This window comes from Lottia gigantea (genome assembly GCF_000327385.1).
Source record: "Lottia gigantea unplaced genomic scaffold LOTGIsca_16, whole genome shotgun sequence".
Taxonomy (NCBI): domain Eukaryota; kingdom Metazoa; phylum Mollusca; class Gastropoda; family Lottiidae; genus Lottia; species Lottia gigantea.
In genome coordinates, this window is record NW_008707965.1 from 1,485,523 (window position 1) to 1,502,467 (window position 16,945).

Consider the following 16,945-nt stretch of genomic DNA (forward strand, 5'->3'; position numbering starts at 1 on the left):
CGGAGATATAACGTCTTGACAATCAGATCTACCACATGCTGCAATGGGACAGATAACTCTTAATAAAATGCCATGAAAAGTTGCACAACGAAAATCTTCCCGAATTTGTAAAATTTCAGAAGATTTTCCTCAGAATTCAACAGACTGTAAGTATGTACACCCCATCTTTCAGCTTATAAAACGTTTTGGCAAATCCGAGAAATGTATAGACCGATTTATTCAAACAAGATTGTGAATTCGTCTGGACGATCGTGAGTAGTTTCTGCTCAGCTGACAGTAATCGACTTCCGTTTCTGTGTCAACAACAAAACTATGTCAGCCTATATTTAGCTCCGACTTTGGACATCTGTACCAGGAAAACAACATTGAAATTTTACGTCTAGTTATCATTTCTTCTGACGGAAATGATTGAAAAATATCTGAAGAATAATTTCAAAGATGACTCGGGGACAATCAGAGAGGTTTTTCAAGCGTTTGACAAGAATGGGTAGGTGCAACGATCTTTGAATTTGGTACAGTGTTGTACAATGTACAAAGTAATGCGACGCGGCGGATAAACAGTGAAAACCACAGTGAGAGTCTATAATAATAACCTAGTAGAAAGATCAGTATACAGCCAGGCCAGATTGTCAACCTTTGTTGTAGTTATTGTAAAGGTGACATTCTATTCACTCAATTCGGTCAAGTCGTTAGGCCTGTTGATTGTTGAATTTAGTCATTTTAGTCAACTGAACTGATAGGCCTAGTTCAATATTAAAATATTTCATTTTACCAGCTTTATTCCAGCAACCCATGGCCATATAACTTTCAAGCAGGAGTGTATCTAGAAAATGCCTGAAGCCGAAGGGTTGAAGCCAACGCACTAACTGAATCAGATGAATTTTGAGCATTATATAATGAATTCTTACTTCAGAATAAGACCATTCTTTCACAGGCCTACACACGCCGGAGGTCTTAAGATTGAAAGTTTGACTTAGGGCCTACAGTCTTACACTGTCAAAGCTGAACATTAAATAAATAAAGGGTTGGATATACCTTTGACAATGTTATTCACAAAATTATTTCTACAAGAAAAATGACAGTTAACAACTAAGAAAAAGAGTCCTAGCAAATCAAACCTGTTTTTTTAATTTTCATAGAGCGAATTCTCCCCACCCCTCAACTCAAAACAAGGCGCTCTATTTTTCTTTAGTGTCAAATGTGCAATAAAAATCCATTTAAATGCCTTAAATTCTTTATTTGAGCCCCAAATTAGCCCTAAAATTTCTTAATTTCATCCCTTATTAGTCATTATTTTTTATCAATGAGTGCAGGATAGCTGGGATAAATACTAGTATTATTTAAAATTTTATTGCAGTGATGGTTATATAGACCATAAAGAGTTTGAGACATTATTACATGATGTCTTTACACATGCCAAATATAATGGCACTCAATCTTCAATGTCCAATAACCTGGTTGATTCCTTACTGAAAGTCTTTGATGAAGATAAGGTAGGTAAATCTATTCTCACTTGTTAATTTTACATAGTTAAATACCCATAAACTTATCTTTTATAGCTATTGTTCAATATGTTGATAATAAAAAAATCAAGTATTAACGATCCGAACTGCAAAATGAAGCCCAAAATCAAAACAACATTTTGGCAAAACATTGGTAACAGCTAATGAATTTTTCAAATGAGGAAATATATCAATCATAAGTGAGTATTTATTTCATAATGACATAATGGTATCAGGTGTCTACAAGCATACGCTGCATGGCACCACACAATAAATATAGTGCAATATTTTCTGCAATTCCAAAGGTGATGAAGAGAATAGAGCTTATTTTTATAAGTTATGTTGCAAGACATCCCAAGCATCAATGCATCAGTTCATTAAATAAGTTTATTGTTTGTCTTTCAGGATGGAAAAATTAATTTTGGAGAATTTTCAAAATTATGGAAATATTGGTTGAAACAGGTTTGTAAATAAATGAGTTTATAATTTATGTTATAAAGTAAGCTTATATGATATTGAAACAATGTTTCACAGGTCTTTCTTTTATTGTCCAAACAGCTTTTAGTGCTTGCATGATATATCGGTGAATTGAAGTACATGTATCGTGACATGTATAGTATCGTGGCTTGATGGACAATACCCAGCATTATCATCTCTTCCTACCTGACGTTAAAAAAGCTCAGATAAGCTTATTTGGTTCCCAAAACCATTCAGTATATTGAAAAGTTCCTTAGAAATTTTCTTCTTCAATTATTTCAGATATTAAAGCCAGTGACAGCTCTGATAATAGTGGATGTCCAGAATGATTTTATCAATGGCAGTCTGGCTCTGAAACATTGTCCTGCAGGCCAGGATGGTGACTGTGTTATTTCACCTATTAATAACATGTTAACAGAGGTTCCCTTCGATGTAGTGATATATTCTATTGACTGGCATCCTTCAAATCATATTTCTTTCCATGATAACAGGACATTACGACCTTTTCACCTTGAATCTCAGGTCAGTTCGGAGAATTTTTGTTCCATAAAGTTAAAAATGAAATATATATAAAAACTTACTGCAGACTCAATATGTGGCATTGATCTTTCCAACATTGTTTAAAATTTAAAAATTTAGCATATTTGATTTATGTGGAAAGTAGACTTCTTGATATAAGGTCCTTACAAATTTTTGATAGAAAAAAATAAATTCATTAGAATATAAAAATATTTTAGAACACCAGGCTTTAATGCTATTATTGTTTCATTACCATCTGTCATGTGGTTCTTATACCAGCAATTCTTGAAAAACCTAACCAGATTATGACATCAATGCCATTCAATCAAACTTGGGGAAATGGAAGTTATTATTGTTCGTGATACACAGGGAACAGACAACCTCATTTAAATCTATGGTGAATTCCACCATATTAAGAAACAACAGTTTTTATGGATATAAACTTCTATTTATTATTTAAACACAATGTTTCATCACACATACAGGTAACGTTCTCAAGTGATAATTAACCATAAAAAAAAATCCTTTGTAATAACAGAAAAAACTTAACAGATAAAAAAATACAAAATTAACTCTCATATTATTAGGGATTAAAAGATAGATTACATATTTAAATATTAAAGATGGATTTCCTTTTTTTTTCGTGACAAAAATTAAGCAAAATATTTTATGTTTCTAATGAATTATCATGTATTTTTAATCATATCATTATGTTCTTATTGCATATAATTAAGGGATTTTACCATGTATGTACAGTCTGGATAAACCAAAAAGACTTCTTGACCTTTCTTGATCGATCACTCATTGGAATTCTGCTGGTAATTCTCTTCTAATTTAGCTAATTATGAATTAATTATGGATATGTGAGACAAACTGGTATTTTTCCAAGTCATTAGAACACCCCTACTTTCTATTCATATAACTATTAGCATTTTCATTTTCATAAATGAAAATAAGGGAACCCATCTTTAAAGAGAAGTTTATATCCATAAAACCGTTGTTTCTTAATGTGCTGTGATACTTCTAAATGTCTTACAATGATTACATTCCACCATATTGTTATCAACTACTAGGAATGTAAAGAAGATGTAGACCTGTTTGATACAGTGATATTTGATGGTCCACCACAAACGAAACAAGTGTTATGGCCCCGACATTGTGTCCAAGAATCTCATGGTGCTCAGCTTCATCCTGATTTAAAGGTAGGCAGTCAAAGGGCGGAAAAAAGAGAAGGAAATTATTTTATACTCTATATATTTAGATTTAAGAATACACTATGGAAAGTTTGTATATGGCAAATTCAAAACTTTATTCTGTGAACCATATCAATGAAATAAAAAAGAAGAATTTGTTGTAAGTGTAGAATATTACATTCAAAACCAAACTTCAACAAAATTGATCGTAAAATTTTTTCTGGAACAAGGTCCATGGGTCTAATTACCAAAAACCTGAAAAATTCTTAGCATCTTTTCATCTGATTGGACAATCAATAAAATTGATTTTGAACCAGTCATTTTGTTGAATTTTGAAAATTTGGATTTCATCCAAGATATGTTTTGTGAATATGAGACCTATGTTTGTAATTAATAACCTTTTTGTCATATCACTATTATATCATATATCAAACACTATAAATATAGTATATATTACAGATAGAATATTAGTGTGAATTGGGTGCATTCTAAAATAAATCAAATTAAGTCCTTCACAGGTCACATCATTACAAAATGATGTGAGAATATGTTTGTTTTTGAAAAATTATCATGTCAGAGATAGTTTGGGAGTGCATTACAGTGCAGATGCCCTTATAAAGCATTTCTGTGAAACCCATTTTTGATGTCATTACAAAAATTGAGTTATTTGGTGTTTATTTATGTATCATTTATAAAGTTCAGAACATAGGTTCAATATGTTGTCACATAAAGCAATACTGAATGAATAAAGAGAGAAATAAGGAGAGGCTTTATTTTTTTTACTGAAGCCATTTAGTGAAGAAGGATATTGAACTGAAGCAATTCTTGCACATGAGTAGTAAATACCTTATTTTACACTAATTAGATTTATTGAGGAATTAAAATTTAATAAACAAAATACTAACGATCCAAACAGGAAAACGAAACCAAAATTCCAAAATATTTTGGAAAAACATTGGTAGCAACTAATGAACTTTTCACATGAGGAAGTATATCAGTCAGAAGTGAGTAAGTATTTCATAATGAAAAGTGATATCAGATGTCAAGTAAGAGTAAGCATAACGCACTGCAATACAATGTTCTTGATGTATATATGTGCAAAGTAAGAAAATGTACCATTACAAGGTTGTTATTACAGTAATTGAAATGTGTTTGTCATTAATTACAGATATTAGAGAAAGGATATCAGGTATATAAAGGAACTAATCCAGAAATAGATAGTTATTCAGCTTTCTGGGACAATAACAAGCTTTCACAGACTGAACTGTGTGATATACTGGTAAAACATAGTGTCACTGATGTCTATGTTTGTGGTTTGGCTTATGATATTTGTGTAGGTAAGGAAGGTTTACTTTTTCAAATAGTGGCCCAGTAGGGTCATCAGGCCACCCTGCCCCCTTCCCTTCCCTTCAGGCTATGCTCCAAATTCATCTCAAGTCATCTGATATCCGTAGGCTTCTTGGGGCCTCTGGCAGCCCTCAGTCCCAAGCCGTAAGGGTTCCACCTGGGCACACATCTGACACACCTGGTCAGGCTAATGATAAGTATGTGTTTATTTATAACAGGTTATACAGCAACACATTCTACAGAGCATGGTTTTAGAACTACTCTAATAGACAATGCCAGTAAAGGTGTTTCAATGGATGGTATCAATCAGATGAAACAAAGTTTAATTAAGAAAGGTGTAGTTATAGCAGACTCTTATCAAGTAGGTAAACATCTGAGAACTATAAGATTAGGGAGAGCATGTTATCCACTCTCTGAGCATGAGTACATTACACACAATGTAAAAGTTTATAGTTCGAGAAAAGAAACAAGATCGTGTGTTAATAAGTAATACATTCATATCTGTTATTATCTCAACTGTAGATAATCTGAAATAAGAGAAGTATCCCCTTTTGGGATCATAGATTGGAATCAATTGAAAAGCATATAAACTTTTTAAAACTGGGGAGAAAAATAACAGAAGTAAAAAGGTATTTTGAATACAAAGAATTATTCATATCATTGTATATTTCAAAATAAAGACAAAGAATAGTAAATAAATATAAGGTTTTAAAATGATTCTGGGTAAATTTGCTGTTAATTTTGGCAATCTACCATGGACAAGAATGTCATTTAAATTTTGTTCCATTTATATGCTATTACCAAATCGTTAGGAATTTTAGGTTGTAACATTGCGATTAAGCACACGAAAGCACAGGCATGTAGGCGTAACCTCTAGTGATAGAGCAATGTTTGTGAAATAAGTTTAAAAGAATGATATAGAATATTTGAAATGCAAATCCATTATCTTCCGAATCTGAAATATATAAGAGGAATACTGGTTCCAACAGGAATATAAGCCCATCTGGTTGATATGTTTGTCACAAAAGAAAAAAACCTCCTTATTACTACCTAATTCACTACCTAATTCACTATATCAGTAGTGTTACATATAGCTCAGTTCAGATTAACTATTGAAAACAAAAGAAGAGTTAGCCTCTGTAGTGAAAGTTGTAGCAATACTTATTAAATTAGTCATCTTCACTCGTAATTCCAGTAGACCCAGCTGTAAATGGGAACAGGTAATCCGGGAAAGATCAATGGCCAAGGATCAGTTGGTAGAAAGGATCCATAACTGTGAACCTAAGTTGTTATCCTTGTAAAATATAGTTACTTGTTTATTTCTTTCTAACTGTTCATTTAAGGTTCACACTTAATATCAAGAGCTTAAAACTAAATGTAATTTATTCATTATATAATTCAGGTAAAAGATATGGTACTTGGAACAGATCGAGCTTTACATCATGGGATTAAAGCTGCAGCTAATTTCTACCTAGCTAGAAAAATGTATGAAGCGAAACTACTTAATTCTTAGTCCAAATTGTATTGTTTTAGTGCCTCATATACTTAGGCTAGTCATAAACTTGGAGAAGCATAATATGCTACAAGTCAGGATCGATCATCTCACTGTATTTGCCAGCCATGTCTGACTAAAGATCAAAATGTTGATTTTACTGTAAAGCACAAAAATTTTATTTGCCATTCATGTATGACTGATGTTTTAGTCTATTGATTTGCTGTTGATTATGCCATTCATGTTTGATTTAAGTTCTAGACTGTTGATTTGTCAGATATATTTGAATGGAAGTTTTGACTATTGGACGTATTTGTCAGCCTATCGTTCTATTGATGATGATTTGAATATTTGCCAATAATGTCTGACTATCGTTCTATTGATGATGATTTGAATATTTGCCAATAATGTCTGACTATCGTTCTATTGATGATGATTTGAATATTTGCCAATAATGTCTGACTAGAGTTCTATTGATGATGATTTGAATATTTGCCAATAATGTCTGACTAGTGTTCTATTGATGATGATTTGAATATTTGCTAATAATGTCTGACTAGAGTTCTATTGATGATGATTTGAATATTTGCCAATAATGTCTGACTAGCGTTCTATTGATGATGATTTGAATATTTGCTAATAATGTCTGACTAGAGTTCTATTGATGATGATTTGAATATTTGCCAATAATGTCTGACTAGAGTTCTATTGATGATGATTTGAATATTTGCTAATAATGTCTGACTAGAGTTCTATTGTTGATGATTTGAATATTTGCCAATAATGTCTGACTAGAGTTCTATTGATGATGATTTGAATATTTGCTAATAATGTCTGACTAGAGTTCTATTGATGATGATTTGAATATTTGCCAATAATGTCTATCGTTCTATTGATGATGATTTGAATATTTGCCAATAATGTCTGACTAAAGTTCTATTGATGATGATTTGAATATTTGCTAATAATGTCTGACTAGAGTTCTATTGTTGATGATTTGAATATTTGCCAATAATGTCTGACTATCGTTCTATTGATGATGATTTGAATAATTGCCAATAATGTCTGACTAGCGTTCTATTGATGATGATTTGAATATTTGCTAATAATGTCTGACTAGAGTTCTATTGATGATGATTTGAATATTTGCCAATAATGTCTGACTAGAGTTCTATTGATGATGATTTGAATATTTGCTAATAATGTCTGACTAGAGTTCTATTGATGATGATTTGAATATTTGCCAATAATGTCTGACTAGAGTTCTATTGATGATGATTTGAATATTTGCCAAGAATGTCTGACTAGAGTTCTATTGATGATGATTTGAATATTTGCCAATAAAGTCTGACTAGAGTTCTATTGATGATGATTTGAATATTTGCCAATAATGTCTGACTACAGATCTATGGTTGTTGATTTTCGTGTCTGACTAGATAATTGATGTAGAACTAGAGCTGTTTACTGAATCTCTAAATTGCTCATTTGGCTGTATTTGCTAGTCATAACTGACTAAAACTTGAGACCGTATCTGCAAGTCATGTCTTAATAGAGTTCTATATTGTAGATTTGGCTGTACTTGCTAGTCATGCTGCTGATTTCATTTGCAAGCCATATCTGTCTAGAGCTCTGAAATATCCCACCTTGGTGGTGAACTGGATGTTGTTTTCAATGAAAATAGTTATATTATGCGACTCAAGATTATTTTAATTACAAAAAATGCATATAAATTAAATTTGTTGTGAACACAATATGTTCTATATTATAGACCCAGTTTTACAAATGGTCAATTGTTGAATTTCAATGAGTTTATTACCTACTTTTATTTCACACCTGTTTAGGCAAATTGAAATTATTGCAAATATTATTAAAGATCAAATCTTGTTCATAAATATGTTATTTAATCATAATATTTGTTATATGGTGTTAGATGGTGATGAGAACACAGTCTCCTAAAAGCACTGGCCTGGGTCACAAAGTAAAGATTTATGATTTAAATATTGATATTATTATATTCTATAGATCTATATTTTCACATTCCTCTGTTAGACATATAGAGTTTTTATATTTATTGTATGTGCATGAACATTGTGGGCTTGATCTTGGCTGATTTATATTTATGTCTTTTCTTATTCTATTCATTAACATATGAGAGAATATTGCTATGCTGCAACTAGATTTTTTTTTTTGATCAAGAATAACATGCTTTCTTAGGTGCTATTGGAATATGTTGTAACAGCAATCAGCTCAAACAAAAGACAAGATTGGTGCAAGATCCTGTAAATATTCATTATTTTTAGTAGCTAGTCAACTGATTTAGTGATCTTGTCCAGCTAGTCCAATTCAAAAATATTCTTGCACATCTTGGATGGATTCCAAATATGAGCACCAAGCACCACTTATTCTGTCTGGAATAGACAGGCTAATGTTGTTTATTTTTAGGAAAGGACAAGTTATGCATAAATATATTTTCTTGACTGTACTTGTTTGTTTTTTATTCATATCGACTCCAGAATAGTCTTCAAATTTTTTGTCAAGCCAGTTTAGTTTTCCTTATGTTGATATTCATGTTTTTTGTCAAAACTTACTTTTGTTGGTTAAAACTTACTTACTTTTGTATTACTTACTGTTTTATTTTTTCATTGTTTATTTTTTTCATTTCTACTTCATAATATGTTAGTGTTTGTTTCAATTTGTATTTTATTCTAGTGATATCTATTATAAAAAAAATGTTATTTTCATGTTATCTGACATTTCTTAACCTGAGTGAACTTGATTCTCAAAATCTTACAAGAATATAGATCATGGACATAGCTCAGGAAACCTTCTAATGATTTGAGTATTAGATTTGAACGACATATAGAAGCAAGGAGCACATATGACAAAACAAAAGACAATATTATAGAATATAACACACTTCTTTAATAAGGTATGTGCCCAACCTTGTGTTTTGTTCAATTTGAGTATTGTATTCTTCTGATTGGTTGGTCATTAAAATTGATTTTAAATTTAGTTTATAAACCAATTAAGGTATCTTTGAGAATAATGTTAGGCATGTTTAAGATCACTGGACAGTTGTAAATTGAAGTCAAGGAGGCCTATACTGCTGTCCTGGCAAAAAAAAGATGTTAAGCTTGATTTATTTCTGAGGGTCGTCATTATTACAGCACTCAGTCTTACAACCTTGACCTCTCACTAACCAAGAACAAAACATATATTAATTACAAATTATACCTTCTTCTAAAATAACAATAATTTCAAAACACATGATTTAATAAAAATAAAATACTGAATTGCATTGCATACTGACTAAATCAAACATAAAACAAATACAAAATTAGTCACATGACTGAGAGCCACGGTTAGACTCTAGCTCACTAAACTGAAGGTCCAATTCCGGCATTAGACCAAATACAAAATCAGAAATATAATGATTATAAGGTTGGTCTGGTAATCAAATGCATAATTTGTTAACAGATAATCATAACATAGTATTGGGTGTATAATGCAGGCCAGGCCACAATATCACAATCACATGACAAAACATTGGTAAAACTTCAAAGTGAAGACAGCAGACATTGGTAAAACTTCAAAGAGAAGATAGCAGACATTGGTAAAACTTCAAAGAGAAGATAGCAGACATTGGTAAAACTTCAAAGAGAAGATAGCAGACATTGGTAAAACTTCAAAGAGAAGATAGCAGACATTGGTAAAACTTCAAAGAGAAGATAGCAGACATTGGTAAACCTTCAAAGTGAAGATAGCAGACATTGGTAAAACTTCAAAGTAGAGATAGCAGGCATTGGTAAACCTTCAAAGTAGAGATAGCAGGCATTGGTAAAACTTCAAAGTAGAGATAGCAGACATTGGTAAAACTTCAAAGTAGAGATAGCAGACATTGGTAAAACTTCAAAGTGAAGATAGCAGACATTGGTAAAACTTCAAAGTAACGATAGCAGACATTGGTAAACCTTCAAAGTGAAGACAGCAGACATAAGGATTACTGAGGTAAAGTAAGCTTAACTTAAAATATCAAGAGTAGCCAAATTACAAGATTACTGGAAAACACAATGGAGTTTTGAGAAAATTCCAAACGAACAGCAATTTCGTTGAGCTTGAGTGTTTAGCAGTTACAAATCAGCCTTAGAGAGGAAACCAAAATACTCAAATGAAATCCCTGATTAACATATTATCTAATAAATGTGAGTCAACTGTGTGATTAAACAATCATAATGCCCAGATAATAAATCAGCAGTATTGAGGTTATCATTAAGCCTTGAATCAATGAGCTAAGATACTATAATGTATCACAAAACAGTGCATGATAGGATTAATGCTGTATATAGTACCTCTCGGAAAATTGGGAAAGCTTCCCAGAAGAAAATATTCAAAATCAATTAAACTTTGTGGGATTTCACATTTCCAAGTGAGAAACTCAATTTTCCAAGTTGTGATGTAAGACTGTAAGGCAGCCAATCATAAACACGTGATATAATTATTATGCGAATAAAGTATATTTATATTCAGAGATGTTTACTGAATACTGACCAAATGATAATTACTACTTTCCAACTCCAAAAGGAAACTTTTTACTTCCGAGTGATAACAAGTACAGTGTATGGTCCATGATTAGTTCATTATATCGTGGTCACATTCAATAAGTTTTCTTTACCATTTTGATATGATTATCAATAAACATGAATAATACACTTAGTAAACAATATTAGATATGTGGCTTTTAGATAGTCTCTTGTCACCTTGGCAAACAGAGTCACAAAGAGCCATCAGATGTTCCTGAAAATGAGCTTTACCAAATTATTCTTGTTTAGTTTTGAAGAGCAAAAATTTGTGCCAGGGTAAATATAAAGATCCTGAATTATAGCTTTCTGATAGAAAACTTAAAATCAATTGCAGCAGTTAACTAAAATTATCTTTGGCCTCAGCATGGAAATGACAATTCATATCAGCTGTAATATAACTTGATTTGCCGTTGAAACGAGTCTTGTATTGCTTTTCTGAAATATAGTAATAAGGATAAGATTATTTGGTTTGACATATCTAGCCCAATAAAGAAAATGAGGGGGATTAAAGCAATGAAATACAGGACCAAATTTTAAGATGGATATATAAAGCTGTCTTGCTAAACAGGAGTGAGCAATCAACAAGAATATTTTACAGTACGAAGATTCTCAACTCCAATCTAACTGACAAGAGCATATCATATGCTCAAAGACAGCAGGCATATTGTCTATCAGTGGCAGAATGGAAGGCACACTTATCATTGGGTACTGGGGATCTAATCTTGGTATTTTTTACCCTTAAGAAATATAAATTGCATTTTTATCACTATCATTATTATCTAAAGGGACAGATGTCTTTTTTTTTTTACCTTTTTGTCTTTTCTTGAGACACTGCCACATTGGAAAAGACCTCTATAGAACTAGGAATACAAATTCCTAGTTTGATATATTTTTAAAGGAATTCGTACATTTCTAGTGCTATTTACAAATATTCAAGACTCAAATCAACCCCTTGAAATGGCACACCTGTCCCTTTAAAATAGTAGCCACTCACCGGAAGACACTTTGGTTAAAGATTATGGAAGTAACATGTCCTGTATTGATGTATCGAATTTCAGCACCTGGCCATAACTGATCCAGACTGACTAGACCATCCCGTGGAATATAGGCATCTTTTTCAGCAGCAACCACTATAATCAGCCGAGGGTCTACAGGAACAGAATAGTTAGCTAAATGAGTACACTCGTCCATGACACCTTGCAGAAATGCCATGGATTCAGGACTAAATCCTTTTTTGCCATTTAATTTCAGTTTTTTTGTTGCATCTGCTGCCATTTTTGGAACGGAAAGTTTTGACTTTGAAGCTGCATATTTCAATGTTTGTGGTATTGATTTTAATCGAGAACCGTAAGAATTCACAACAGGCACAGCATCGGCAGAAATTGGCATTGCATCTGCTGATAAATTCATATTCACTTCCTTAGCAAAGGAATCTTTCTCACTGTGTTCGAGTCCTTTTGACTCCTGACTCAATGATTCAACAACCTTTAAACTGTCTGGATAATCTTTCACAAATTGTTTACCTAGTGGATAGGCTCCCTTGTTTAAATCTGGCGTTATAATACGATTCTGTATTTCCTGATAATCGCTGTCTTCGTAATACTGTGACTGTAGGACATTCCAGTTGACAGCACCACTTAATACTCCCTGGAATACAGAAGTTTTGTGTGAGAATTTGTAAGCAATCTTGCTAACATCATAGGCTATCATGGCTTCCCAAGAAAAGAGGCTGGTCCACTCATTTCAAATTCTTCATCATTTTACATAAGATTAAGATTATTGAACTTAGTATAGCACTCATTACTGCTCTAATGTGAGCATTCAATGACACTTTACAAACACAGATATATAGATTTACGTGTGAGCACCCTTAGAAAATTCTATGGTCCTACTTGACTCAGTTCATAAAAAATGACACTGCCTAGATGTACAAACGATTTTTCTGTTATACTTTTTAGAATAATTGAACTCTTTTCTTGATCACTTGTGCATGGAGGTATTCATTTAATAACTATTTTTGCTCACTTTTCGTTCCTCACAAACCAGACAGGGTTGAAAGATAACTTACATGAGTAAAGGCACAAGAACCAGTGCTCCAAGACAGGCACGGTATTAAACTAATGGGTTTATTCCAATTAGTAGCTGCCAGTGACGCCATCTACAAAATGATTTAGGTATATAATGATTTGGCAATGATTTCAGAGACAAACAAAACAGAATTTAACTCAAGTGAGCAGTAAAATTGAAAAAATGTTTGTGGATATTTTAAGAATACTAGTTCAAAAGTTGGAAGCCAAAGATGATTTTCAAATTTCAATATTGAGTAGCATTTAAATTCAAACCAAATTTGTTGATATTGTTAGAGTACTACTATATGAAGATCAGATTCAAATGTAAGAAATTGGGTAAAATATTCACTGAAAGAAATGTGCTTTATTGCTTTTACAAAAGTAGAAAAAACTGCAATAGATATGACTTTATAATAATACTAAATCTGTATCTTACATGTGTTGAATAAGGTCCATTGCACATAGTCCTGTCTAACATTCAACAAATGGGGTAAAACACACTCTTAGTTTATCATGGGTAAAAATTAGTCCATTTCTTTTTTATAACATATGAACCTGAGGCTCTATAACATTCAACCAATGGAGTTAAGCAATTTTGTGTCCAAATTGCATAAAATGTTTTTGAAACTTACATGACCTCCAAGTGATATACCATGAATACCAAGTGGTCCATAACCTTCTCTCTCACACCAATGTAGTAATGCTAAACATTCTAATATTAACCCTAGCCCCATAATAAATAAATCATTAACATAGAGTAGACTAGAACGCCTGAAATAACAATCCAGTTTTTATATATTAAACAATGGGATAGGGTTTATATGCCAACCCTGTATGTATATAGTATAGTTCAAATGGAAAAATGCGAAAAACGTAAATTTCATGGGTGAAACTCCAAGTAAGAAAAACCTTCTGTTTTTAGTATAATATTATGCTATTTTTTTAGTAACTTTTGAGACTGCTAATCAAACCATTAAAGTACTTACATCTGCTCACTTGGTTTCCTTTGACCATCTTTTAACAGTTAAAGATTTTAAATAATTTTCGCTTCTAATCTAGTGAAGGTGAGATTTGATTGGCATATCCAAATCTGACAACTTCAAGGGAATGAGAGAGGGCAGCCTCATGCATAGCTGTAGCCGTACATGTAGCTTTAGTTTATTGTTTCAAGTGAACAGCATTGTTTTTCACGTATGATTCTTAAGCCATCACTGTTCCACCATGATAGTTCTTTTGACATAGCCTTAAGCTATGCCTCCCTTTAAAATCTATCTCTGACTTATAAGGATACAGTAGGGATTTTGTAATATAATAGAACCTATTCCACTTTCATTGATTAGTGGTTTTGCCATCAATGTTCTTCTTAAACCATAATACTGAAATTGAGATATGATTAACTTTTCAAAAAGGTTTTCTAATCCTTTAATTAATTCTTGGGAATCATAGGATTAAATTGATTGGATTAACAACTTTGTTTGGGAGGTAAGTTTGACAGGATGTCAGCCTGGCTATTCACTTAACAACCACCTGCAGTAAACAACCAGTTTGAACATATTCCTGATCGCTTGCTCAATACAAGTTTAACTCTATGTTTACAACTTACATGATCTCCAGTGCCAGCTAGTTGCAAACAAACTGGTTTTAATCCAACTGATTTCTTCCAATGTAGAGGTACCACCATCTGAAAACTAAATTGACAAGGATCAAAAAAGAGGTTTTCTCTGTGTGAGTAATGCTATACTTTCTGTTGTAGCAATTTTAATCTGATTTTATTCAGATTACTAAACTTGTGTCAGCTTAAAATATTTAGTAATATTGTTAAACAATATATTTTTTATCATATTTGACTTACCAGTGCATATTAGTTCTAAAGGGTTAATGTGCCGATAACACCTAACCCTGATTCCATTAATCCCATATTCTCATTTCTATTGACTTATACAATAACCATTCAAAAAGATCAAAATATTATTACAATGTATCTTACTGAGCAGTTTCTACTTCTTTAGGTGCTATACCAGGCAAATATTTAACAAATGGTGAAGTGAAATGACCTTCCATTATACGGCAATCTTTATACGCTACATCCTAGAAATATTTTAATAAATGTACAGGTTAATAATAAGGAGTTTAAAAATCTCTCTACAATCTCTATACGCTTTTGTTTTTTTACTGGTCTTTGAAAGAAAATTATGATCTAGAAATTTTAAATGTAACAAAACAATAAATATCTCTACAAACACCCCAGTTTTGAATATCATGAAAAAAACATCTGTTTCAAATATCAAGTTACTTGTTAAAATTATGTTGAAGATCTTATCTCGACAAAAATTTTACGGTATATCATAACTACCATATATCACAATATGGCGATATTTCGGTATATTTTAAGCAGGAGATATTATTAACAATATAAATTCCCATACCCGTATTTATCGTGATATCGATATATCTCCCAGCCCTAGCTCACAGTATTACCTTGTCAATATGTATTGGATAATCTCTTTCAACTAAATCTTTACAAGTTTCACGATTTGAAACAATTTTTCTAAAATCCAAAACCCTAAAATGGAATAAAATTTTATAGAATTATAAGCACATAAAATAAGATGAAGAAGCAAATTTGGCATTTCATTATAAGTTTTTTTTTTAACTAACTATTACTAACTACTTTTTATGCTAGTTAATCATCTCAAACCCATTGTTTTATTTCTTACTTCATGACCTAGGCCAGTGCCTTATTAATCCCACTCTTACACACAATATAATTGTATCAATTTGGTTTCTAACGCTATATTTCCCATGGATTTCTATGACTAAATTTTCAATCTTTACCTCTTAATATCTTCAGGCTTGCCTAAACCTTTAGCAAAGAATTTAGTAAAGAGCAAGCTCCTGTATATTTTATCAAATTGACTCATCTTGGTCTTTCACAATCAGAATTCACAAGGACTGGAAGGATTGTAATAAACCATTGTCTACAATATAAGCTTAAATACTTGCATCATGAATATCAATCAGTTTCAAAATTGTCGGTCCTCTTTCCGATTCCTGTCATTTATGACTACGACATATTTAAGGCATACAAGTTCTTATCAAAGTGAAAGTGGCTCCATTTAGGGGCGTTGATTGGAGTTTTGGGCATAGACTAGCCCCTTCCCACTTTCACTGTATAGCTAAACATTGCTATGAACTGATCATATCAATTTCATATGATATATATGTAAATCAAAACTAAAGACAAATCTAATTATGTTACGTTACGTAACCGTCTTCGTAACTGCAGTTTGTAAGATGTAAGCTAAATGCACGTTCAAATCAGAATATTTCAAGATTTCGTACATCTTCTGGTTTCATAAATAGCTGAATTCGAAATCTGCAAAATATTATGCGCAAACACTTCACCAAACCTGAAAATTCTGCATAAGGTTCAACTTTCGCCCTTGAAGATTTTTTTAATTTCCAAAGTCAGCCATTTTGTGAAGCGAAAGTAGTCCAACGGTTAATCTCGTAAATTCTCGTTTTAGATTCTACTCTTTTGGCTTCATTGTGCTGTAATTAGAAATAAAAGCAGTATTAAAGCGAAATGGGCAAATGCTTTCATTATGTTTTTTTATCTCGAAATGTAAAATGTTGATGAGGACGAATCATTTTCGTACTATATGTTCAAGGTCATGTGACTGAGGCGAGATTTCATTCAATTCCGGAAGTTGACATCACGTGATATCAATATTATGATTGCAACTCCACGTGTGTTTTTGTGCAA

General features: G+C 32.1%; 2 protein-coding genes across 2 annotated transcripts; one reads left to right on the forward strand and one right to left on the reverse strand.

Moving 5' to 3' along the window:
• Positions 1-404: 404 nt before the first annotated feature.
• On the forward strand, positions 405-6,551 carry LOTGIDRAFT_158235 (hypothetical protein; the record flags this gene model as incomplete). Its single annotated transcript, XM_009050955.1, has 8 exons — positions 405-487; positions 1,358-1,493; positions 1,908-1,964; positions 2,262-2,501; positions 3,572-3,700; positions 4,860-5,028; positions 5,257-5,399; positions 6,441-6,551. 8 exons carry the CDS (start codon positions 405-407, stop codon positions 6,549-6,551), a joined length of 1,068 nt encoding a protein of 355 aa, XP_009049203.1.
• Positions 6,552-9,749: 3,198 nt separating this feature from the next.
• Positions 9,750-16,650, reverse strand: LOTGIDRAFT_213219 (hypothetical protein). The gene is made up of 12 exons (XM_009050956.1): positions 16,590-16,650; positions 16,015-16,157; positions 15,658-15,742; positions 15,167-15,267; positions 14,783-14,867; positions 14,471-14,555; positions 14,166-14,193; positions 13,812-13,950; positions 13,179-13,268; positions 12,105-12,757; positions 10,300-11,545; positions 9,750-10,075 (listed from the first exon to the last, which is right to left on the reverse strand). Exons 2-11 carry the CDS (start codon positions 16,098-16,100, stop codon positions 11,494-11,496), a joined length of 1,404 nt encoding a protein of 467 aa, XP_009049204.1. The 5' UTR covers positions 16,101-16,157; positions 16,590-16,650; the 3' UTR covers positions 9,750-10,075; positions 10,300-11,493.
• Positions 16,651-16,945: the final 295 nt, after the last annotated feature.